This window comes from Dendrobates tinctorius, unplaced genomic scaffold (genome assembly GCF_039654945.1).
Source record: "Dendrobates tinctorius isolate UK_male_01 unplaced genomic scaffold, ASM3965494v1 ptg000111l, whole genome shotgun sequence".
NCBI classification, from domain to species: Eukaryota; Metazoa; Chordata; class Amphibia; order Anura; family Dendrobatidae; genus Dendrobates; species Dendrobates tinctorius.
The window spans coordinates 10747049-10773672 of NW_027361779.1; the positions used below are offsets into that span (position 1 = coordinate 10747049).

Consider the following 26624-nt stretch of genomic DNA (forward strand, 5'->3'; position numbering starts at 1 on the left):
TCATCATTTGCCCAAATCTATAACACGGGAGATCTGAGCACTTCCCATATACACAACAGACTGGAAAAAAAATAATACAGTATGTGGCTAGTCTGCAACAAATTGCTCACCTTTATATCATCTTAGTAAGTGTATCCTTTTTTTTCCCGCAGGTATTCTTTAAAAAGTATAGACCCTGTATTAATGGCACCTACCTGTGTCTTTTTAGCATCCAAAGTAGAGGTAAGGCAAAAAAATATGAATGCACGTAACACATGTGCATCTGTAGTATGGCCCTGATTCATCAAGATCGCTGTTGTTCACGACAGTCTTTTTGAGGGTGCCTGAGTCAGAGGTGCCTGATTCATTAGGAGGTGCACGAACTGGAGTAAGATCTGCGATGTTGGATACAGTGGGGAAAAAAAGTATTTAGTCAGTCAGCAATAGTGCAAGTTCCACCACTTAAAAAGATGAGAGGCGTCTGTAATTTACATCATAGGTAGACCTCAACTATGGGAGACAAACTGAGAAAAAAAAATCCAGAAAATCACATTGTCTGTTTTTTTTTCATTTTATTTGCATATTATGGTGGAAAATAAGTATTTGGTCAGAAACAAGCAATCAAGATTTCTGGCTCTCACAGACCAGTAACTTCTTCTTTAAGAGTCTCCTCTTTCCTCCACTCATTACCTGTAGTAATGGCACCTGTTTAAACTTGTTATCAGTATAAAAAGACACCTGTGCACACCCTCAAACAGTCTGACTCCAAACTCCACTATGGTGAAGACCAAAGAGCTGTCAAAGGACACCAGAAACAAAATTGTAGCCCTGCACCAGGCTGGGAAGACTGAATCTGCAATAGCCAACCAGCTTGGAGTGAAGAAATCAACTGTGGGAGCAATAATTAGAAAATGGAAGACATACAAGACCACTGATAATCTCCCTCGATCTGGTGCTCCACGCAAAATCCCACCCCGTGGGGTCAGAATGATCACAAGAACGGTGAGCAAAAATCCCAGAACCACGTGGGGGGACCTAGTGAATGAACTGCAGAGAGCTGGGACCAATGTAACAAGGCCTACCATAAGTAACACACTACGCCACCATGGACTCAGATCCTGCAGTGCCAGACGTGTCCCACTGCTTAAGCCTGTACATGTCCGGGCCCATCTGAAGTTTGCTAGAGAGCATTTGGATGATCCAGAGGAGTTTTGGGAGAATGTCCTATGGTCTGCTGAAACCAAACTGGAACTGTTTGGTAGAAACACAACTTGTCGTGTTTGGAGGAAAAAGAATACTGAGTTGCATCCATCAAACACCATACCTACTGTAAAGCATGGTGGTGGAAACATCATGCTTTGGGGCTGTTTCTCTGCAAAGGGGCCAGGACGACTGATCCGGGTACATGAAAAGAATGAATGGGGCCATGTATCGTAAGATTTTGAGTGCAAACCTCCTTCCATCAGCAAGGGCATTGAAGATGAAACGTGGCTGGGTCTTTCAACATGACAATGATCCAAAGCACACCGCCAGGGCAACGAAGGAGTGGCTTCGTAAGAAGCATTTCAAGGTCCTGGAGTGGCCTAGCCAGTCTCCAGATCTCAACCCTATAGAAAACCTTTGGAGGGAGTTGAAAGTCCGTGTTGCCAAGCGAAAAGCCAAAAACATCACTGCTCTAGAGGAGATCTGCATGGAGGAATGGGCCAACATACCAACAACAGTGTGTGGCAACCTTGTGAAGACTTACAGTAAACGTTTGACCTCTGTCATTGCCAACAAAGGATATATCACAAAGTATTGAGATGAAATTTTGTTTCTGACCAAATACTTATTTTCCACCCTAATATGCAAATAAAATGAAAAAAAACAGACAATGTGATTTTCTGGATTTTTTTTTCTCAGTTTGTCTCCCATAGTTGAGGTCTACCTATGATGTAAATTACAGACGCCTCTCATCTTTTTAAGTGGTGGAACTTGCACTATTGCTGACTGACTAAATTCTTTTTTTCCCCACTGTATGTAATGAATTAGATGTCCTCGCATTGTGAAAAATTATTGCTGCTTTTCAAAGTGTTTAACACCAGAAAAGTGTAAACATTATGAATCGGGGCCACAGAGTTCTTTAGTTCCTAGTGCCTTATTATGATTGAGCTTTTATGGGGCATGTTTAGAATAATGCTTTTCTTTCCATTTCAGGAATTTGGTGTTGTTTCAAACACCAGGTTAATCTCTGCTGCTACGTCTGTATGTAAGTATTCACTGGCGGCACAGGGGGTCCCAGTAGAAAGTCTCTTTCTTGCCTAGCTTATATTGGCCCCCTTTATGTAAAAAGTTGTTGTCCAAAGGCAAGATTAATTGATATCTGTGGAGTTTACGGCAGCATAAATTATTTGGGACTTTTATGTATGGGATTAAGAGTAAACTACCAGCCTGTTCTGCCAAGCACCAATCTATGCTGGCTCAGTAGTCATGCTGCCGATTTTTCTCCTGCTTCTGGTGACATCACGTCGACAGAGCAGTATCTTCTCTTCCGTTCTGCTCTGTTGATAGGGTGATTCTGCTGATATTCTGATTGACAGCTGTCTGGCCGAGGTGTAAGGTCTCCTTCACACGTACTGAATTATATTATGGATTCCTGCATAATTTTCATAGCCAGCAGAGGGAAAGTCCTGGGGCTGATGTTAATAATCTGGGAAAAGATTTTCATAAGAGGGGAAAACCCACAGCTGAGGGCTGATGTTAATAATCTGGGAAAAGGGACAATATCCCAAAAGATTCCCAGGCTATTAATAACAGCTCACAGCTGTTTGCTTAGCCTTAACTGGTGACTTTACGTGGGGCCCCATACAAAAGTAGAGTCCCCCTATAAATTCACACCAGAAAAGGCTAAACAGACAGCTGTGGGAAAGGGCCAGAGATATTGTCCCCTTCCCACCCCTCCACGCTACCAACAGCCGTCCCAGAAATGGCGCATCCATAAGATGCACCAAATCTGGCTCTTAGCCTCCCTCTTCCCACTTGCCGTGTCGCAGTGGCAAGTGGGGTAATAGCGTTGGCGTTGATTTCAGCTTTGTATTGACAGCTGAGGGGAAGGAGAAAATAACATCTGAAACCAGATAATAAAGGGGAAAAGTTGACTCAGTCTTAGCATTGTGTGTGTGCAACACTAAGCTTGGAGAACAATAAGAAAACTGAGTAATTGAGAAGAAAAAAATTATTAAAAATAACAATCTCAAGGTTACAAGTCCATCTGTAAAGATCTTGATATTCCTTTATCCACGGTGCGCAACATAATCAAGAAGTTTACAACTCATGACATTATAGCCAATCTCCATGGATGTAGAAAGCAGAGATAAATTGATAAAAGGTTGCAACGCAGAATAGTCCAGATGGTGGATAAGCAGCCCCAATCAAGTTCCAAAGAAATTCAAACTATCATGCAGGCTCAGGGTGCATCAGTGTCAGCGTGAACTATCCATTGACTATTGAACGAAATGAAACGCTATAGCAGGAGACCCATCAGACCAGGAGGATCCCACTGCTGACACAGAAACATAACTAAACTAGACTGCAGTTTGCCAAAATGTACATGAGCAAGCCAAAATCCTTCGGGGAAAGAGTCTTGTGGGCAGACGAGACCAAGATAGGGCTTTTTGGTAAAGCACAACATGCTACTGTTGACCAAAATGGAATGAGGCCTACAAAGAAAAGAACAGTACCCACAGTCAAATATGGCAAAAGTTCAAAGATATTTTGGGGTTGTTTTGCTGCCTCTGGAACAGGTTGCCTTGAATGTGTACAAGGCATCATGAAATCTGAAAGCTACCAAAGGATTTTGGTCGCAATGTAGCACCCAGAGTCAGAGAGCAGGGTTTGCGTCCCAGGTCATGGGTCTTTCAGCAGACAATGATCCCAAACATAATTCAAGAAGCACCCAGAAATGAATGGAAACATCGCTGGAGAGTTCTGAAGTGGCCAGCAATGAGTCTGGATCTAAATCCTATTGAACACTAGATATGCCGCAGACCTGTGCATGTTCGAGTTGGGCCGAACAGTCAAAAAAGTTTTTGTTCTGGTACCAGAACAGAACCCGGACCGCATTCACTTGAATGGGGGGCTCAAACATCCAGTGTTTGCCATGCTGTCATGTGCATGACAGCACGGCAAATACCGCTTCTGATCGGCGGTAAAATCATCACCGCCGGTCAGAGAGCCATTGTTCCCACGCTGTCATATGACAGCGTGAGGCCACAGCTGTGATTGGAGGTATAAAGTTTACCTCCGGTTACTGGGGTCGGCTGATGTGACTAGTGCTCCTATCAGCCGACGCCTGCTGCCACTAATAACAGTGAGAGCAGGAGCAGGTGATGGGAGTATTCATCAGCCGGCGCATGCGCTCTAAATAAATAAATTACCAAAAATAAAAACCCCAGTGTGGGTTTTGTTTTTTTTTTATAACTAACCAAGTAAAACTCACAGCTGTGGGCTGCAACCTTCAGCGGTCAGCATTAACAAGGCTAATTATCAAAAATATAAGGGTCCCCACGTTGTTTTTTTTTTATTTATTTTTTTTTAAGGGCGTGGGGTCCCCCCTCTTTTTTGGCAACCAGCCTTTCTAAAGCAGACAGCTGGGGGCTGGTAAGCGGCCATGTATATTGGCCCTCCTGCCTACAAATAGCAGCCCGCAGGCACCCAGAAAAGGCACATTATTAGATGCACCAATTCTGGCACTTTGCCCGGCTCTTTCCACTTACCCTGTAGTGGTGGCAAGTGGGATTCATATTTGTGGGTCTGAGATCACCTTTGTATTGTCCAGTGACATCAAGCCCACGAAATAGTAATGGAGAGGCGTCTATAAGACACCTATCCATTACTAATCCAACAGTTGTGAATCAAAACCCCCAACGCTATTACCCCACTTGGAATTGCATCACAGCAAGTGGGAAGAGCGAGGCTAAGTGCAACTTAATACATTAGTGTTCTTAATACATTACACTAAATAGGTAATGTAAAAGCGTGATTTTACTTTTACTAAACTATTTTTTCCTCTTTTTACAGTAAAAACTAGGTTTTCATATGCATTTCCTAAAGAGTTTCCCTATAGGATGAATCATGTAAGTAGGAGATGGCTTTTTATATTGTGCTATAGACGTAGCATCACCTGATGTGTTTCTTGCGGCCCTTTTCCTATATCCTGATATGAAGTATCATTTGGGTGAAGGAGTATGTCCCATTGCTGATCATTAAATAATTTGTAGATAAACTAGATAAGTAAATATTGCAGCTAATATTTGTTCATATGACTGATCCCTGTTGATGGTTTATAATGAGGGACAAGTTGCTAATTAACCAATTCAGGACCGGGCTCTTGGTTGCAAAGCAGAGTTGACTGATTTCTCCTAAGACCCAGCAGCCCCTTCTCTCTTCGCTACACCCAACGATCACATGATCACTGGTTCTGGAGGAGGAAGCACTGTTAGTGCTTCCTACTGTATACAAAGTACTTGGTCAGTGTTGTGTTTACAATATTCGGAAAAGCAGAAATAGTAATAAACCAGCTCTTCCTTCTGTAAAGGTAGTCTGGCTGTGTCAACAGGCCTGTTCCTCACTCATACAGGGGTGGGCAAGTTTCTTGATGTGCCACATGAGAGACCGTGACTGTTGTGGAGGGCCGCACTAATAGGCTAAAATGAATTCTGCTCAAAATTAACAACATATGAATTATAATTACGGTATTTAATATTGTATGACTTAATATTGAGCAGCTTTATGTATGCTGACATCCACCTATATGCGGTATGAGCCCGCACACAGCCCCTATACACCGTATGAACCTCCATATAGCCTTCCATGTACAGTTAAATCATAAAAACATAAAACTAGCAGCATATGTGTTAAAATATATAGTGAAACTTGGGTTACAGTGAATATATATATATATATATATATATATATATATATATATATATATATATATATATATATATATATATATATATAATATATATATATCTCTGCAAGCAAATTCATACCTCCAATCGAAAACCATGAAACCAATGAAAAGAAGACCTTGAATAAAAGTTCAATGGTGGGCAATTTGTTTGAAACTTAAATAAAATACCTTTTCATTGTCAGTTCAATAGAATAAAAATCTTTTACATATCATATAAAACAGCAGCATACATGTTAATAGTGGAATCGGCAAGGTATACAAATATATACCACAGTGGTACAATCCCTAGCTAAAATTCTGAGGTGCAGAGCAGCAGTAGCACAACTATGGGTATTGTATTTGTAAATGGAGAGTACACGAAAAAATACACTTATTTGTAGATACTAAACACAGCTTGGTAGGGAAGATGTCTATCAACAGATCTGGATAGGTAAGTGTTAAAAACAACTTTATTAAAAAAAAGATTTTTTTTTTCCTTTTTAAATCCTGTCAGTAAAAATTGCATATTCCTGGGAATGCACCAGACTGACACATTTCGAACTACTTATTCTTAGTCATAGTACATGCTTGTAGATACTTAAGAGTGGACTAAGTAATTTCAATGATGTATATAGCATACATAAGCACGTATCCATGTGTGTATATAGCACAATAGTATAATCCCCAATTATAACAAGCAACAAGTAGTACATCTATGCATATTGTAGTTTAGGGATGGAAAGCTACCTGTAAGTCTGTGCGTATAAATACTACAGAGTAAATTGAATAATATCAGTGGTGTATATAACACAAACATGCATTTATCTGGATACATTTACAAATCTGAAGAAAATGCATATCTGTGATGGATCCGACCTAATGTCTTACATGGTTGTAAAAATCATATACCATATGAGGTAATGGGGATGTGATAACATACCAATTGTGCCCCACGTAGCCCCCTATATATAGCCTGTGCCTCACATAGCCCCCTATATACATCATGTGCCCCACATAGCCTCTTATATACAGCGTGAGTTCCCCCTATATACAGTATGATTCCCACATACCCCTCTATATACATACAAATATCCAATACACATAAAGAAAAAGAAAAAACACCACATACGTTCCCCCAGCACTCTGCCTCTGCTCTCTCCGGTTCACTGACTCTCAGCAGTGCACAGCTAAGATGAAATTATGTCATTTCGTCAGGTGGAAGATGGAGTCAGCAGTGCTGTCCTCCACCATATGTATACTGAGGATGAAGAGAGCGGTGACAGCAAGCGGGGGGAGAGCATGGTGCAGCCCGTGCGCCACTGTTTCAGCCCTTCGGGTTTTTCGGTCAGAGTGCCGAATGTGGTCTGTGGACCACTTTTGGCCTCTGTGGACCACTTTTGGCCTAGGTCTGCTGTAGATACTGATGACAAAATCCTCTTCACGCCTTCCCTTGCTACAACGCCTGCTTTTCGCTCTGCTGCACCTCGCCATTGTTGATGGGATGCAGTGGTGATATGTCTACAGTGCTCATGACCACTGCAGCCAGTCACTTGGCACACCATATATATGTGTGTGTGTGTATGTATGTGCAATATATTATTACCCCTCGCAACCTCTCCAATTGAAAAATGCTCCATAGAATTTATTCTGAAAAACTACAAAACTTAGAGCAGGCAAAAAATCAGCAAACATTATTACACGAAACAGGATTTGCCAAACATGTCCACTGCCAATGGGTCTAATGAATACTGATGCCCAGCTGCTACAACCCAAGTGCAGATCAAAGATATTGCAGACTAAGCTAAGCAAGCAATATAACTCGTGTAGACTTCAGTGGCGAAATTGTTTGTAACATGAGAGCTGCCGCCGCCTATGATCACTAATGGTTGCACACTTCCATCAGACGTAAGTATGACGGCTGCAATTTGCCAGCCACTGCAGTGCTTACGTGACAGACCATTCACAAGATCTCCAGGAGACAGTGCTCAAAGCAGTGCCTGTCCTCGAAGGATGCTCTTGTTTTTTATTTTTCTAGGCACATCAGGGACAGTGAAGAGGAGTCATCAGGTACTATACAACCCCTTTTAATAAGTTACTTTTTTCATATTGTTCCTATTTAGATACTTGAATGTGAATTTTATCTACTAGAGCTAATGGTAAGTGGCTGTATGGTTGATTTGCCTCCCCATTTTCACCCCTGTATGAAAAGTTTTGTGCCAGGTGCTAGTATTAAACCTTTGCTACATTAAATCCCTGAAACAAAGTATTAAGTGCTCTTAGGATTTAACCAGGCAAGTTCGTGTGATTTATGTGAAAGTTCTTATTTCTACACGCTTTGGGTGATTTTCCAGACTAAATATAATGCTGACCTATCCTTAGAATAGGCCATCAATATAAGATCGGTGCGGGGGACTGACACCTGGCACTCCCACTAATCAGCTTTTCTTTTTTTTTTTTTTATAGATCTGGCAGGGACTGTATTTACAGAGCCAGAGCAGCACAGCCTTGTTCCCATGTACTGCCAATAAGCTCACTTCAGGTAGATGGTTGACCCAGCTTAGGGGAAGGAATTTTTTCCCTATGGAGAAAATTGGCTTCTACTCTGTGGGTTTTTTGCCTTCCCCAGGATCAACAATGCAGAACAGCTGCACTTAAAATAGGCTGAACTAGATGGACATAAGGTCTTCCTTCAGCCTTGAAAACTATGGTAATAGGAGCGGAGCTGAATGATCTGACAATGGCCACTACACAATGTAAATTGCTGTGCTATTTCTGCTCTGTTCACTGTTTATTGCATCGTGCCTCTTCTGGAGTTCAAAACAGCTGATCAGTGGATGTGCTGGGTTGTTAGATCACCACTGACCTCATCTAGATGACCTAAATAGTGCAAGTCATAGTTTCTCTTAATACCATGCCTTGCCTGATGATGTCCTCTGCTATAGATGTGCCTTGCCCGATGAATTCCTCTGCTATAGATGGGATGTTTTGGTGCTTGTATTTCACAGTATGGTCCATTGAGATTTAAAGGGAACCTGTCAGCAGGATTGTACACAGTAACCTACAGACAGTGTCAGATCAGCGCCTTTATACTGACTAAAATGATAGCTTGGTTGATGAAATCCGTCTTGTGGTTGTTTATTAATCTTTATTTTCAGTTTTGTGTTAAAGGTATGCTTGTGTCCTAAGGCGGGGCTGGGCTATGTGGTGCTCTAATTGGCTGTTCATAATGCAGGCTGCTGACAGGTCACTGCTCCCTCACAGACCTGCCCCCTAGTTTGCATACTATATACTAATGTTTGTATTTGTAAAAAGCATGTGTATTTGAAAAAAAGCATTTCACTTAAATAGAATGGCGGCACCTGTGCACTTTCTCTTATCTGTTAGTGCCTACTATCGTCCTGTCTTTCAAACTAAAAAAAAAAAAAAAAAAATCACCATCAGTATGGCGCCGTTGGGTGCGCCTGCGCATTAACATCTATCGTGTTCCGATAGATTCTACTGTGCAAGCTCCTTGTTGCTGAAACCAATAAAGTGCACAATACAACAAAATGGCGGTTCGCAATAGATGTTACTGTTCATGCCTGGCCTCTGGCGCCATTTTGTTGTAGTGTAAATTTTTTTTTTTTGACTGCAGCATCAAGAAGCTGGCGGAGGCGCTTGCGCAGTAGCATCTATCTCCTACCAAGTGATGCTACTGCGCAAGCATCGCCGCCAGTTCCATTTTGTTGTAGTGTACCTTTTTTTGGCTGCAGCAACAAGGAGCCGATGGTGCTGCTTGCGCAGTAGCATCCATTGGAATCGGTGACCTGTCAGCAGTCTGCATTATGAATAGCTAATCAGAGCACCACATACATGAACCCCGCATAAGGACATAAGCATATCATTAACTAAAAACTGAAAATAAAGATTAAGAAACAACAAGACAGATTTTATCAACCAAGGTATCATTTTATTCAATATAACAGCATCGACCTGACACTGTGTGTAAGTTACTGTGCACAATCCTGCTGACAGGTTCCCTTTAAGTCAATCTCCAATTTCTCAGTAATGGAGGAACAGACTGGCCATATCAAGGTATTACTGGGCTTGTCTTCAAAGAAGCTACATGCACATAGAAATAGTTTTTGATTGAAATTCTGCTGGCTGGTGTACTCGTTTTATTTCTTTAATTCCATTTAGTAGTATTGACTTTACAAAAAAAAGTTAGATTTGTGGAATAGATGAATTACCGTTAGTGTTGAGCATTCCGATACTGCAAATATCGGCTATCGGCCGATATTCGCTGTGTCGGAGTTCCGATACCGAGTTCCGATATTTTTACAATATCGAATACCGGAATCGGAAGTTCCCATAATGCAATGAGCCAGCTGTGTTAGCCATGTTAACTAATGGCATGGCTGTGATAGGCTGCTGAAATGATGTCATCATGATGCGCGGTCTGTCCGGGCCTGCCGGGGTCTGTGCGGGCCTGCCGGGGGTTGTGTGTGTGTGTGCGGGCATCGTCCGATGGGACTACAAGTCCCATCGGGCTATGCCTGCTACAATGACAGTGATTGACACATTAGCCAATGATGGGACAGTAGTAGTCCCATCATCCGGCTAATGTGTTGAATGTAAAAAACAAAAAACAAAACATACATACTACATACATACAACATATATACAACATTCATACAACATACATACATACTACATATATGCTACATTCATACAACCTACATACATACAACCTACATACATACATACTACATTCATACAACATACATACATACATACTACATACTTACTACATACAACATGCATACTACATACAATACATTCATGCAATACATACATACATTTGAGAGTTGTTTTGAGGAGCCCATGATGCCACTCTTCATAGGAGAATCAAATAGGAGAACTACTTGCAAGTGGCCACCTTAAATACCTTTTCTCATGATTTGATACACCTGGCTATGAAGCTCAAAGCTCAATGAGGTTACAAAACCAATTTAGTTCTTCAGGAAGTCAGTAAAAAGTTGTTAGGAGTGTTCAAATCAATGATAAGGGTGCCCATACTTTTTCACAGGTCAAATTTTGTGAAAATGCAGATTTCACATTTTCTGTTAGTACAATAAACCTCATTTGAATCCAGGAAAGATGTATATCTTTGTACCGTGTTAGCCAGTGGATAGAAAAATATTCAGGATTGAGAGTCCTCAGTAGTTGATACCTTTTAATGGCTAACTGAAAAGATGGTAATACATTGCAAGCTTTCGAGACTACTCAGGTCTCTCAAGAGACCTGAGTAGTCTCGAAAGCTTGCAATGTATTACCATCTTTTCAGTTAGCCATTAAAAGGTATCAACTACTGAGGACTCTCAATCCTGAACATTTGAATCCAGAAATATAACTGAGTCCATCAGTTGTTAGATATATGAAACTGAAATAGCTGTTGCAAAAACCAAAATTGTTATAAAGAAAAAAGGTTAACATTAATATGGGTGCCCAAACTTTAACATATGACTGTATAGACATACAGTACATATAACATAGAGTACATACTCACCATCACTTGTCACTTTGATCCCCGAAGCCAGTGTCATCTCACTGTAAAAAATATTAAAATAACAAACAACCAGTATACTCCCTGATCCGCAGAAATCCACGAGTGTCCCAAGACGATCTCCTGCAGTGCATCACTGAGAGGTTACTATAGTTCACTGGTCTCACTTTATGGCAAAAGCTGCGTGGGAACTTTCCCACACAGCAATGCCAAAAGTGAGACTAGGGACTATTTTTTTACAGTGGCGGAGGAATACAGTGCGGAAGGATACCTACCTCCCGTCGTCGTATTTCTGGAGCCCCTAGAGAGCAGTCGCATAAGCTGATGCTGCTGTTCTCCACGGGAGATCGCCGTGGGACACTCGTGGATTTCTGCGGATCAGGGAGTATATTGGTTGTTTGTTATTTTAACATTTTTTACAGATGACACTGGCTTTGGGGATCAAAGTGACAAGTGATGGTGAGTATGTACTCTATGTTATATGTATGTATTGTATGAATGTATTGTATGTAGTATGTATGTTGTATGTCTGTAGCATGTTTTATGTATGTTGTATGTATGTAGTATGAATGTAGTATATATGTAGTATATATGTAGTATGTATGTTGTATTAATGTAGTATGTATGTAGTATGTATGAATGTAGTATGTATGTATGTTATATGAATGTTGTGTATATGTAGTAGGTATGTACGTTGTATGAATGTAGTATGTATGTATGTATGTATGTATTGTTTTTTTTTTTACCTTCAACACATTAGCCGGATGATGGGACTACTACTGTCCCATCATTAGCTAATGTGTCAATCACTGTCATTGTAGCAGGCATAGCCCGATGGGACTTGTAGTCCCATCGGACGATGCCGGCCCGTACAGACCCCGCCCGCACACACACACGCACAGTCTCCGCCCACGCACCGCCCACATTCTTCCCCCCTCCCGAACTGGATGTGCAAGTAAAGAAAGGGTTTATTTTCATTCCGATATTTGTGCCCCATTGACTTGCATTGGTTTCCGGTATCGGAATCGGCGATACCCGATATTTTTGGGGTATCAGTCCGATCCAATCCGATCCGATATTTCCCGATATCGAAAGGTATCGCTCAACACTAATTACCGTATTAGAGCCCACATTTGGAATACAGGTTATGTAATGGTGTGAAACCACTGCAGAATATAATGGAAGTAGTTATTTATTCCCTTATCGTTTTGTCGCCCTTTTCTTTACAGGATTGTTGCTTGATAGTTTATCATCCATATAGACCCTTGTTACAATATGTGCAAGATATGGGACAAGAAGACATGTTGCTTCCACTAGCATGGTAATGCCACATTTTAGTGAGTCACTGTACAAAGCCTTTTATATTCCATGCTGCATCTCAGTTGTATACATTGTGGTGTTTTCCAGAATGCTTAATCTAGCCTTAATACATTCATTACTCAGATGATGGTAAAACTTCAAATGTCTCCTGGGCCCCCTTGCACCAAATACTAATAACTGAAACTGACAAGCCTTATTTCCAAGCGTTATATGCTTGGACCCCCAACACATCAGAAAAGCACTTGGCTCCTTCAAGATCAAGGACTCCTTAAGACTTTCTGTCCACACCAAAAATTAATCTTTTAGAACAACAATTTCTAAGTAAAGCTATGATTTGCTAGATCCAATCAATGGGGCCACCCACCGAATGGTAAATTTGGGGACTGTGTCCTTAGCTTAAAAAGCAGGAAGTCAGAGTAAGTTGACTTCAAGTGCACTGCTGATTGAAGACTTTCACATGTGGGTGTCCTGAGGAAGGAGTCGAATTTGACCCTGAAACACTGACAAATAAACCACCTTCAACTAATTTGTTTTATGATTGGTTCTTGAATCAGCAGCGTAATTGAAGTCCACTAGAGGGCCCGTCACACTAAGCGATATCGCTATCAATATCGCTATAACGTCACTGGTTTTTTGACACAGCAGCGATATTGCTAGCAATATCACTATGTGTGATACTTACCTCCGACCGGCTCCCCCGCTGGTTATCGCTGATCGCGCGAGAACGGCCTGGGCCGTTTCTCGTCGTCGGCTTCCTGCTGTGGCGACGAGTGACGTGTGGACGCGGGCGGGAGGACGTCTTCATCGCCTCGTCTGACAGGTAAGTAGCGACTCTTGCTGTGTCGCTGGTGAGATCTGCCTGTTTGGCAGCTCACTAGCGACCACTTAGCGATGCACCAGCGATCCTGACCGGGTCGTATCGTTGTCGGGATCGCTGGTGCATCGCTAAGTGTGACAGTACCTTAACTCTGCCTTTATATTATATACAAATCTGTGGACGCTGCAAAGGCAGACAACTAGGCTATGATAGTGGTTGTGTCACACACAACCCTTACTGGTGAGTAGCTTTTAACTAAATCTCTAACCTTAATACCCAGATGAGACTCTATTGTACTTTGTCTCTTTTTCCAACTTGGCTTAAATAGAGTTCCTGTCTTTTGCTGCCGACTCATTTAAAAGATTTTGTACGACCTACTTCCCCCTCTCCTGAGAATGGGGCTCTGCAGAGATCTCTCTGAATGGAGTGGAGATTGAGTAGGAGTAGCTCCAGACCATTCATTCTATATGGAAGTGTCAAAAATTGCTGAGCACAAACTTTGTTATGCTTTCCAATAAAATTCTTGTCTGTCGCATGTATCTTATAGACCAGGGCTGCATTCCTAGTTACATACTGTTGTGTGATCTCTCACCCAGTGGCTCCCTGGACGTTTTGTCAGTATGGAGTATACCTAACTGTATTTTAGAGAGAACACTGAAGGGCGAAGCTGTACACTTCCCATAAATATTAGACTATGACAGCCAAACCTGATTTTAATTGATTCATGCGACAGTCTAATTGTTATTGTGGTCCTGGACAGTTGATTGTCGGAGAGTTAAGCATCCCCCATGTCCAAATTCGGATTGCTGATCCATTTGTTATCCCTAAAATAAGCTGCTCTCTCATGGTGAACACAATAGCGCTTGGCTGATCAAGCGCTCCATTATATGGGAGAGACAACAGAGATAGTTGCCAGCTGATTCATTTTGGGCTATGGCAATCTAATGCGTATGGCGGGCTTGAGTCTACCACATTTATTTTTTTTATTCTGTGTCAAAGATAAATAGGGTATTTCAGTAATATTAAACCCTTCCCGTAATAGGACATAATCGTATGTCTCATGGTTGGGTTCACAAGTATGGAGTTGGCATATGCGGGAATATGTGCGCATAGTTTTTTTTGTTAAGGATATTTTTAGAGTGTGATCGCTCCAATAAGTGCCTGAAAAATAGTTAAAAAAAAATATGCTTGGAAGACTTTTCTATGATAACTACCACGTTGCTGTTTCCTTATATTTCAGTCTTTCAAGCATAACCCCCCCCCCGTTCAGGTCCTGTAAAATGCCTGGCGTGAAGAAAAAAAAAATGCACGTCACTTCATTGAAGTAGCTTCTGATGGGATCCACTCTAAATTAGGCACATTGGGCACTGACCAATCAGAAGGCTGCAAGAAAAGCTTAGGGGGAAAAAAGTTGTCAAAACCACTTCCTGTGGGAAACTTATTTAACCCCTTCACAACCCAGGCTATTTTGATCTTAATGATTTGGCCATTATTTGCAATTCTGACCAGTGTCCCTTTATGAGGTAATAACTCTGGAACGCTTCAACGGATCCTAGCGATTCTGAGATTGTTTTTCGTGACATATTAGGCTTCATGATAGTGGTAAATTTAGGTCGATAATTTATGCGTTTATTTGTGAAAGAATCGGAAATTTAGCAAAAATTTTGAACATTTTGGCAATTTTCACATTTTTTATTTTTTTTCTGTTAAACCAGAGAGTTATGTGACACAAAATAGTTACTAAATAACATTTCCCGCATGTCTACTTTACATAAGCACAGTTTTGGAACAAAATTGTTTTTGTTAGGAAGTTATAAGGGTTAAAAGTTGACCAGCGATTTCTCATTTTTACAATAAAATTTACAAAACCATTTTTTTTTAGGGACCACCTCACATTTGAAGTCACTTTGGCTGAAAACACCCAAAAGTGACACCTTTCTAAAAACTGCACCCCTCAAGGTGCTCAAAGCCACATTCAAGAAGTTTATTAACCCTTCAAGTGTTTCACAGCAGGAGAAGCAAGATGGAAGGAAAAAATAAACATGAAACTTTTTAGTCACAAAAATGATCTTTTTAGCAACAATTTTTTTTTTCCCAAGGGTAAAAAGAGAAAGTGGTCCCCAAAAGTTGTTGTCCAATTTGTCCTGAGTACGCTGAAACCCCATATGTGGGGGGGAACCACTGTTTGGGCGCACAACAGGGTTAGGAAGGGAAGGAGCGCCATTTGACTTTTTGAATGGAAAATCGGCTCCAATCTTTAGCGGACACCATGTCGCGCCCCTGTGCCTAAATATTGGAGCTCCCCACAAGTGACCCCATTTTGGCAACTAGACCCCCCCCCCCCCAGTAACTTATCTAGACGTGTGGTGAGCACTCTGAGCCCCCAAGTGCTTCACAGAAAGTTATAACTCAGAGCTGAGAAAATAAAAGAAATCATTTTTTTTCCGCAAAAAATTGATTTTTTTTTTTGTATCCGGCAATATTTTATTTATACAAAGGTAACAGGAGAAATTGGACCCCAAACGTTGTTGTCCAGTTTGTCCTGAGTACGCTGGTACCCCATATGTGGGGGGACCACTGTTTGGGCACACGTCGGGGCTCGGAAGGGAAGTATTGACGTTTTTGAAATGCAGACTGTAACAGTAGCGGGTATGTTGACCTTTGGCCGCACACGGCTATCACATGTTCAGGGGGGCTTATCTTAGTTATCCCACCTCTGTCACAATGCGACGAAAAACAGCATGCTAGTCTTGCCCTACCAATTTACCGCAGGGGGGCTTATTTTAGTTATCCCACCACTGCCACACCATATCACGAACTTCCAGGATTTATGTATATCCCACTTCTCAGTTCCACTTAGGAATTTGAAGCTCTCTGGCGCCCCCCTTACCCTCAGGTCAGTCAGAGAACTGGACCTAGGATAATTAGTCACCGGACGGGCCACGTGATGTGCACTGGCTATTAGGCACGCTGCAGCGAGGGAATTATAAATGCTTTGGCCGCAGCCACACAATCGGCTTGTAAAACCCCTTCCGTCACTGCCAGCTAGCCCACCTAGCCAAAACACACTTCGCTGCTACGAGCTTCCGATTTTCCCTATTATTTAAAATTCATAAAGGGGTACGAAGCCAACCCAAATTAGTAGCGTAATTAGCTTATAGGCACGTGAATTCGTCACAGAGCAAGGAGACAAAACTAATAAATTTTATATTTACTCCAAAAAAGGTAGGCAGTGTTTACAGAAGATATAAAAAAGGATTTTACAAAATGAGACGATTAAAATATGTACAATACGCTTACAAATAAAAAGGAGATTAAGAGGAGAAATAAAACTCACATGTTAAGTAGATCATTTCAGGCAGAACCAGGCTGGTAGGAGGAGCCAAACGTCACAATGCATTTGCGGTCTGGATGCAGCAGTTTTCCCGCTAGAATGGGGCTGTCTAGTGTAAAAGTGACTTATACCCCTGGGCTTGTGACATCATTAAAGGGGCTGAGTTATGACCGCACTCCCCTTGCTTTCAGAGGTACAATCTGGCTAAAAAACGTATAATAATACTAACTTGGCTTGAGAACCTAGCAGAATAACGGCAGACACATCATTCAGCTTATCTTGAAATTAGCTTTCTGGTGACTCCAAACACTGGCTGTCTCAGGTTACACTGAGTGTGTGTGAAGATGCAGGCAGAGGAGAACACAATGCTGCAGTGTGTGAAAAGGGGGAAGGGAAGGGGGTCGCTTGTCTCTGGGCAGCTGTGCATCCTTCTAGAAAGTGTAGAGAATGGAAGATTCTGGAATGTTCCGGAAAAGTCATACATGATATTTTACATTATCGTTACACAGACTTTGATGGAATAGTCTGCGGGCATCATGTTACGTTTGCAGAGCCCCTGATGTGCCTAAATAGTAGAAACCACGCACAAGTGACCCCATTTTGGAAACTAGACCCCCCCCAAGGAACTTATCTAGATGTGTGGTGATCGCCGAGGCAGGGATGGGGTGAACGCCGGGGCAGGGGGGAGCAGAGGGGAGCACATACCGGTGAGCAGCGGCGGCAGATCACAGTCGGGGGTGGTGGCGGTGGGGTCATCGGTGGGGGGGGAGTCATCGTCGTCCGGATCATTGGCGGAGGCAGGGACCAGAGCGAGGGCAGCCATAGTTGACATCGCCTCTCCACATCTGAATGGAGGATAGCGTCACATGGACACTAGCTCCAATCAGATCTGGGGGTCTAGCTTCAGCCAATGGCCGATGATATTGCAGCATCGGCCGTGACTGGATTGTAATATTTCACCAAGTTTCATTGGTGAAATATTATGATTGCTCTGATTGACTTTCACTTTCAACAGCCAATCAGAGCGATCATAGCCTCGGGTCATGTATAGGTCACCACGTACCTGCCAGTCGGATGACATTTCAATGGCCCCGGTCACTTGACCCGCAGGAACGCGATACCGCCATGGAGTCACAGGTCGGAATGGCACCGTTTTTTCATGACGTCTACCTTGACGTCACAGGTCGGGAAGGGTTAAAGAAGCATGTGGCCGGGCTTCATAGGATATTGTAATTTTCTTTATATACTGCAATACCGAAATATTGTAGTATGTAAAACAAGTGCTCAAAGATCGCAAGTGGTGATGAGCGGACGTGCTCAGATAACACCAGAGTGAGCTCGGATAAGACGTTATCTGGGCGTGCTCGTATATTATGTTCGTGTTTCTGCAGCTGCATGGTTTGCAGATGTTAGAGCCTCAACACGTGGCAATCCCCAAGTATTGTGGCTGAATAATAGACGCAAATCATGCAGCTGCAGAAACTGAAACATGATATACGAGCACTACCAGATGCTCCGATAACACCAGAACATGCTCCGATAAGATGTTATCCGAGCACGATCGCTCATCACTACTTGCGATCTTTGAGCACTTGTTTTACATACGTAAGCTAATTGCAAATTCTAGTAGTTCCAGTTCTCTACTAAAGAAAAAAATTATTTTGAATTAACTCCACCATAATCCCATGCTTTCACATTTAAAAAATAAAATAATACAAAATAAGAATATTTTGGGGACACCTATAATTAATAGCCAGATAAGGCTATGCAGTCAGCTGCGGGCTGATAATAGTAGCCTAGGAAGGGGCCATGGATATTGGTCCCTTTCGGCTACATACACCAGCTCACAGCTGCCCCAGAAATGTCGCATCTCTAAGATGCGCCAATTCTGGCGCTTAGCCTCTCTTCCCACTGCCCTGTAGTGGTGGCATATGGGGTAATATTTGTGGGGTTGATGTCACCTTTGTATTGTAAGGTCACATCAAGCCTGGCTTAGTAATGGAGAGTCGTCAATAAGATGCCTATCAATTACTAACCTATAGTTGGTAAAGGGTTAAATAAACACACAGCCATAATAAAGTATTTTAATGAAATAAAACACTACAGTTTCCCATCTTTATTGTACTCCTAATTCCTGCGACACCCTCGATCACCTGTAAAATAAATAAATAAAATAATAAACCAACAGTATACTCCCTGTTCTGACGTAGTCCATTTAATAACGAGTGTCCCACGATCTCCCCTATAGAGCTGTCACATCAGGAGATGTGATCACTCTACAGGGCCTCCAGTGACACACTGACGGGAGATAATGGCTCCTGCAGTCTCATCACTGAGGGTTCACTGGAGTTCATGCTCTCACTTTATGGCACTGCTGCGTGAGAATTTTCCCACACAGCGATGCCGCAAGTGACAACCTGAACTCCATTGACCTTTGACGGCGGAGTGATCAACTGCGGGAGGATACCTGCTCCATCACCGTCCATCTATACTGCTGTCTTCACCGGCGGTCCCTGGAGAGCGGTCATATTTGCCGATGTGACAGCTCTCCGCGGGAGATTGTCCCAAGACAATCATTACATGGATTACATCGGAACAGGGAGTATACTATTGGTTTATTTTATTTTTTTTTTTACAGGTGATCAAGGGCGTCGGGGATTAGCTGTATGGTGAGTATGTACTGTATGTGTTTTTTTTTTTTTTTTTTACACTTGAACACACTATCCAGATGATGGGACTACTACTGTCTCATCATCTGATAGCTATCACTGTAGCAGGCATAGCCGCATGGGACTAGTAGACCCATCGGACAAGGCCTGCCTACACACATGCACGCACATATTCACCCCACACACAGTCTCTACCCACACACTCTTCCTCCTCCCGATCTGCAGCATTTCTCACAAGCAACTCCGCAGCAAAACCGCTGACCTTTTTAAACCTGCGGTTTTGCTGCGGATTTGCCTGACACAATGGTAGTCAATGGGTGCAGAAACGCTGCAGATCCGCAAAAAGAATTGAAATGCTGCGGAAAATAAAATGCTGCAAATCCGCACGTATTTTTCCCGCAGCTTGTGCACACACATTCTCAACTTCCCATTGACTTATATTGGTTGTGCACTACACTGCGGATTTGATGCAATTCCGCGCGTCCAAAAACGCTGTGGAAATGAATGAAAATCTACAACGTGTGCACATAGCCTTACAGTGTAGTGCGTGCCAATACATTTTGCCCAGCTGGTGTTTCTGGAGACATGCACCCGTAAATTAGGTGAGCTCTCATCGATACCGAAATGCCAAATGGACGCTAAATGTGACTAAGGCACACTGGGGCTCAGAAAGGAGGCTGCATTTGAATTTGGGAGCTCAGAGTTTGTTGATTTCTTTTTGGGTGGGGGGCGAAGAGCCTTTGTGCTACCAGTAATGTGAAAGCACCCTATATTTTCATTAACAGATGATGGACCTGAGTGGGGACTTGTTTTTTTGTGGATTGGTTTGAAGCTTTTGTGGGGAACATTTTACATAACATTTTGGATCATGTATATCCTGTGCTCTATGCTAAGCATTTACATTGGGGTTTCCATCTAAATCTCAGAGTGACATAATTTAGATGAAACCCCCAAGGAACCCATTCATTATAATGAGGCAGCAGAGTTACTCTGGATTCCGTGTGGCCTGTGTTCAGCGGTGTCCTTTTTTTCACAGGTGCACAAAACTGGTCGACCACACTTACATGCATATTTCAAAAGAAGACCGCCAGGTCATAGGCCATATGGCACTCACAGTGCTTCCATCTTCATTATTATAGGTAATAATCTGCTTGGGGTTTCATCTGAATCACGTATTTCAGATATTTACACAGAAAACCCTGTGTAAGCGCTTAGTGTAAAGTGCCTTATGAGTGAACGTGCTTGGATGCTAACCGTTCGACTTTGGCGCGCTTGAAAAATATGTGCGAGTCCCTGCGGCTGCATGTGTTGCGGCTGTTGAACAGCCGCAATACATGCAGGGATTGCCTGACAAACAGGTAATATTTTTCGAGCATGCCGAAGTCACTCTGTTAGCACTTGAGCATGCTCTGATAACACCTTATCTGAGCATGTTCGCTTATCACTAGACCTGATCGCACTGACCCGAAGAATAAAGCTGTTTTATCACTTTTACCTTATGTGTGGCACGGCATAAAAACCCAATAAACAATTCCTGAATTGCTGGTTTTTGTTAATTCCTCCTAAAAATCTGAATAGAAAGCGATCAAACAATGTCATGTGCCTAAAAATTGTAACAATAAAAAAATCAACTCTCTCCACCAAAAACAAGCCCTAACATGCCACTGTCAGCAAAAGTATTGAAAAATGATAGCCATATCCATATTCCTATACCTATCAAAGTTTTGATGTGTGATAGGAGCCAAACATTATTATTATTATTTATTGTTATAGCGCCAATTATTCCATGGCGCTTTAACAAGTACAATAATGTTAAACAATACAAGTCATAACTGGTACAGGAGGAGAGAGGACCCTGCCCGCGAAGGCTCACAATCTACAAGGGATGGGTGAGAATACAGTAGGCGAGGGTAGAGCTGGTCGTGCAGCAGTTTGGTCGATCGGTGGTTACTGCAGGTTATAGGCTTGTCGGAAGAGGTGGGTCTTCAGGCTCTTTTTGAAGGAACATAACATAAACATAAACATAAAAAACTTATATAAATATGGTATCGCTCTAATCGCACCGACTAATAAAGTTGTCTAATAATTTATACCACACAGTGAATGACGTAAAAAAATAAAATACCTGCTATTGATTTGTTTGTTCTGCCTCCCAAAGATCACAGCAAGGGTCAGATCACATTTATGTTGTACTTTACACTGAGTGCTTACACCGGAGTTTGTTTCACACGGAACTTTCGGTGGAAGATTCCCTATAATGAGGCAGATGGAGGCACTGTGGTTCTGCGGTGTCAATCTTTTTAAACGTGCATAAAAGTGCGGTCGACTACAATATCCATGTGGTAAATGTTATTTATTATCTATTTTGCATGATATAACTATTTGGTAATGGCATAAAAAATGAAAAGTTTCATTATTGCAACATTTTTTGCCAAAATGCCAATATTTTCACAAACACAAAAAGTAATAACCTAAATTTATCACTAACAAAGTAGAATGTCATAAAAAATCAATCTCAGAATCTGTGGGATATGTTGAAATTGTTCGAGTTATTACCTCCTAAAGTGACACTTCTTTGAATTCTAAAATTTGGCCTGTTAGGAAGGTGAAAACAGACTTGGAGATGAAGGGGTTAAGGCTCTCAGTAAAATCGACATTTTTTTTCCCCCCAAAACCTCATACAGTTGTGTTTACACAAAACGTTGATTATTGAAAGAAGGGGAGGAAAAAAAATAAAATATTGTCCGCAGCAGGATGGTTTAATACTGAGGATATAACCAGTTGTGTTTTTGCTTTCTGTGGGTAGAGCCTGACTGATATTGGTTTATTCTTTTACTCCAGGAGAATAGTAAATGATACATACAGGACAGATCTGTGTCTGCTGTACCCTCCTTTCATGATTGCCCTTGGTAAGTATAAAGGTTTTTATCACAAAATAAAAATCTTTATCTTTTTGTTATTTCTAAATTATTTAAGGAAAATCTATGATTAGATCAAGACTCGGAATTCTAGATGGGATTAGTGGCGCATTTATACCCCCTGAAAACTGCTGCAAAAATTAGGGTCCAAAACCAACAAGACCTAATTGTAAAAAGCAATGAATAAATCAATTTTGCGCTGGTTTCAGGTATAATCTACTGTCCGTGCTCCTCTATAATATTATCTGAATAAATAATACTACTAAGTGATGTTATGACAGGATTGTGATGATAAACCAAGGGTTAAATTACCTCCATTTCTTGATGCAGTGTGCCAATGATATAAAGTTCTTCAGTGCTTGAGGTAGATGTACCAATTACTGGTTTGGCACAATGGACGGAGGAAAAAGATTCTAATGAGCTGGTACACAGAGTAGTGTAGCGCTGTCCCGGACGGTGACAGACGCTAGATTCGGCTTCCTGCGGTGCTGCAGTTGAGCGCATGTATAGTTACAGGACCTGTAGGACTTTTGTGACGTCTTCAGTCACGTGACACTTCGCAATCATGTGGTACATACTTTTTCACAACGATAAGGTGACAGGACTAATTCTTTACATGGTTTCCACAAAGCTAGTGGCTGCTTGTACAGCCACCTACAAAACACACAATTTGCCTCTTCGGATGGGAAGAAAACATTATCTCTGGTGCCCCATTTTGGAAGTAGCAATCCTCAAAGTCAATATCGAGCTTTGACCATGACTTAAGATAAGAAGCCAAACCAAAAACTCTATTTACAGACGTGTGGTTCGTGGTGTTGCCGCTCCTCGGTGCATAGCAGGAGATCTGGTTTGGCTAGGTGAGTGACCTTTGACTGTGGTGCTAAGAGAGAATATTTCTACATGCAGAGTGCTCTAACTGGCATATGTAGACTTATAGGCCATACAATACTCCACTGAGAATATAAAATGCAAATTGCCAATCCAGATAAAGAGTATGGTACTTGCTCTCTGGCTTTACCTTTTGGATGTAGTAATCCTAAAAGTCAATATCTAGCATTTAAAGGGAATCTGTCACCCCTTTTTTGAGATATCATATAATGATAGCATTCAATTGTGTGTCACATAAGGATTCTCTTAGTACTTTTCCTTCCCCCTAACCCAGCAATTTCATGCATAAATACCTTTTTTATATTGATTCAGATGTATGTAAACTGCCGCTGGGCGGGGCTTATTCACCTGCCCCCCTCCCTGTCTTGCTCTATGCATTTCTTCTTGTGTAGAGCAAGACAGGGAGGGGGAGAGCAGTTGAATAAGCCCCGCCCATCGGACCGGACCATGGCAGTTTACATACATCTGAACCGATATAAAAAAGGTATTTTTGCATGAAAGGTGGGGGGTCAGGGGGAAGCAAAAGTACTAAGAGAATCCTTATGTGACACACAATTGAATGATATCATTATATGATATCACAAAAAAAGGGGTGACAGATTCCCTTTAAGTCAGGGACAGCTGGGCAAGCCGTGGGGACGGAAGAATCAGTTCCACTACTATTGGTTTCTGTGATCACATGATTTCCAGAACGACTGTTAAATAACAGAATTTTGGTTTATACTTAGAACCAGCATAGCCCCGATTGTGCCAACATGTGTGTTATATGGACTGAAAAATAAAAAAGTTATGATTCTTGGAAGAGGAGGGAAAAACGGAAAATAGTCCCATCAGGAAGGGGTTAGTGTAAGTGGCCATTGCAGTTAGTGCTGCCAGGTTTGTGATGCTTGCCATCATTTATATTGAGTCATTTTTTATTGTTTTTGAGAATATTTTATACAGAAACGGACCTAAAAAATCTAAACTATGTATTATAAAAATGTGTACTTATCTTTCAGCCTGCTTGCACGTGGCATGTGTTGTTCAGCAGAAGGATGCACGCCAATGGTTTGCAGAACTTTCCGTAGACATGGAAAAGGTGTCTATGCTATCATTTGTTTCTTTATTATATTCTGTTTTTGCTGTTTGCCAGCTTAGATTTATGGTATCTTTATTATTGCCAGATCTTAGAAATCATTAGAGTTATTCTGAAACTTTATGAACAGTGGAAAAATTTTGATGAGCGGAAAGAAATGGCTGCCATTCTTGGTAAAATGCCAAAACCAAAGCCGCCACCCAACAGGTAACTGGAAATCGCACTACGTTTTAATATGAAATTCACCACATAAATATGTTGTCTTTTGGGGAACCTAAATATAACAGCTAGAGTTCAAAGTAATGTTGCTTTTTGCGGGAGGAGGAAAAAAAAGACATTGAATTTTATGGTACTTTCTTAACTATTTTATGCATGGCCTAACACGAGATTATTTACAACCCACAATGCCATTTGTTGATAGACAAGCAGCAAGCCCCCCCCCCCCTCGCCCTTTTTTTAAATTTACTTATTTACATGCCGATATAGAATCTGCCATTACTACCTCTTGTGGTAGAAGATTCCACAGTCTGATTGCTCTAACTGTGAAGAACACTTTCTTAATTACATGCCTGAATCTTCTCCATGTGAAAACGTTATGGCTTCCAAGATATGGCATCCATAAACTTTTTTTTTTTTCTCAATGATTTCCTTGCCCAACAACTCTTTTTAATTAAAATATGGTCAAAAAGTTCTATGTATCCAAAAATACTAGTAAGAACTAAAGCTGATCTTGCAAAAAAAAAATCCTTCATAACTTTGTGTATAGAAAAAGTAAAAACGTTGAGTATTGGAATATGGTGACTAAAACAAATTATTTTTTTAAAGTACCAAAGCCTAAAACTAAGTACACTGCTCAAAAAATAAAGGGAACACTTAAACAACAGAATATACCGTTAGGTCCATATACACTCACTGGCCACTTTATTAGGTACACCATGCTAGTAAGGGGTTGGACCCCCTTTTGCCTTCAGAACTGCCTCAATTCTTCGTGGCAGAGAATCAACAAGGTGCTGGAAGCATTCCTCAGAGATTTTGGACCATATTGACATGATGGCATCACACAGTTGGCGCAGATTTGTCGGCTGCACATCCCTGATGCGAATCTCCCGTTCCACCACATCCCAAAGATGCTCTATTGGATTGAGATCTGGTGACTGAGGAGGCCATTTGAGTACAGTAAACTCATTGTCATGTTCAAGAAACCAATCTGAGATGATTCGAGCTTTATGACATGGCGCATTATCCTGCTGAAAGTAGCCATCAGATGTTGGGTACATTGTGGTCATAAAGGGATGGACATGGTCAGCAACAATACTCAGGTAGGCTGTGGCGTTGCAACGATGCTCAATTGGTACCAAGGGGCCCAAAGAGTGCCCAGAAAAAATTCCCCACACCATGACACCACCACCACCAGCCTGAACCGTTGATACAAGGCAGGATGGATCCATGCTTTCATGTTGTTTACGCCAAATTCTGACCCTACCATCCGAATGTCGCAGCAGAAATCGAGACTCATCAGACCAGGCAACGTTTTTCCAATCTTCTACTGTCCAATTTCGATGAGCTTGTGCAAATTTTAGCCTCAGTTTCCTGTTCTTAGCTGAGAGGAGTGGTACCCAGTGTGGTCTTCTGCTGCTGTAGCCCATCTGCCTCAAAGTTCGACGCACTGTGCGTTCAGAGATGCTCTTCTGCCTACCTTGGTTGTAACGGGTGGCAATTTGAGTCACTGTTGCCTTTCTATCAGCTCGAACCAGTCTGCCCATTCTCCTCTGACCTCTGGCATCAACATGGCATTTCCGGCCACAGAACTGCCGCTCACTGGATTTTTTTTCTTTTTCGGACCATTCTCTGTAAACCCTAGAGATGGTTGTGCGTGAAAATCCCAGTAGATCAGCAGTTTCTGAAATTCTCAGACCAGCCCTTCTGGCACCAACAATCATGCCACGTTCAAAGGCACTCAAATCACCTTTCTTCCCCATACTGATGCTCGGTTTGAACTGCAGGAGATTGTCTTGACCATGTCTACATGCCTAAATGCACTGAGTTGCCGCCATGTGATTGGCTGATTAGAAATTAAGTCTTAACACACAGTTGGACAGGTGTACCTAATAAAGTGGCCAGTGAGTGTATATTTGGACAGAGACAAC

At 41.8% G+C, this 26624-nt stretch overlaps 1 protein-coding gene across 3 annotated transcripts in view; it reads left to right on the plus strand.

Moving 5' to 3' along the window:
• Nucleotides 1-26624, plus strand: part of CCNC (cyclin C) — a 55816-nt gene that overhangs the window by 18154 nt on the left and 11038 nt on the right. The window contains exons 4-11 of one of the 3 annotated variants that reach the window (XM_073589503.1): nt 153-222; nt 2176-2227; nt 5038-5093; nt 8032-8067; nt 12686-12777; nt 22438-22505; nt 24401-24480; nt 24566-24684. In XM_073589503.1, coding sequence (XP_073445604.1) covers nt 153-222; nt 2176-2227; nt 5038-5093; nt 8032-8067; nt 12686-12777; nt 22438-22505; nt 24401-24480; nt 24566-24684 — 573 coding nt within the window. The remainder of the gene's footprint in view (nt 1-152; nt 223-2175; nt 2228-5037; nt 5094-8031; nt 8068-12685; nt 12778-22437; nt 22506-24400; nt 24481-24565; nt 24685-26624) is intronic. The other 2 variants (XM_073589504.1, XM_073589505.1) reach the window with 2 other exon arrangements.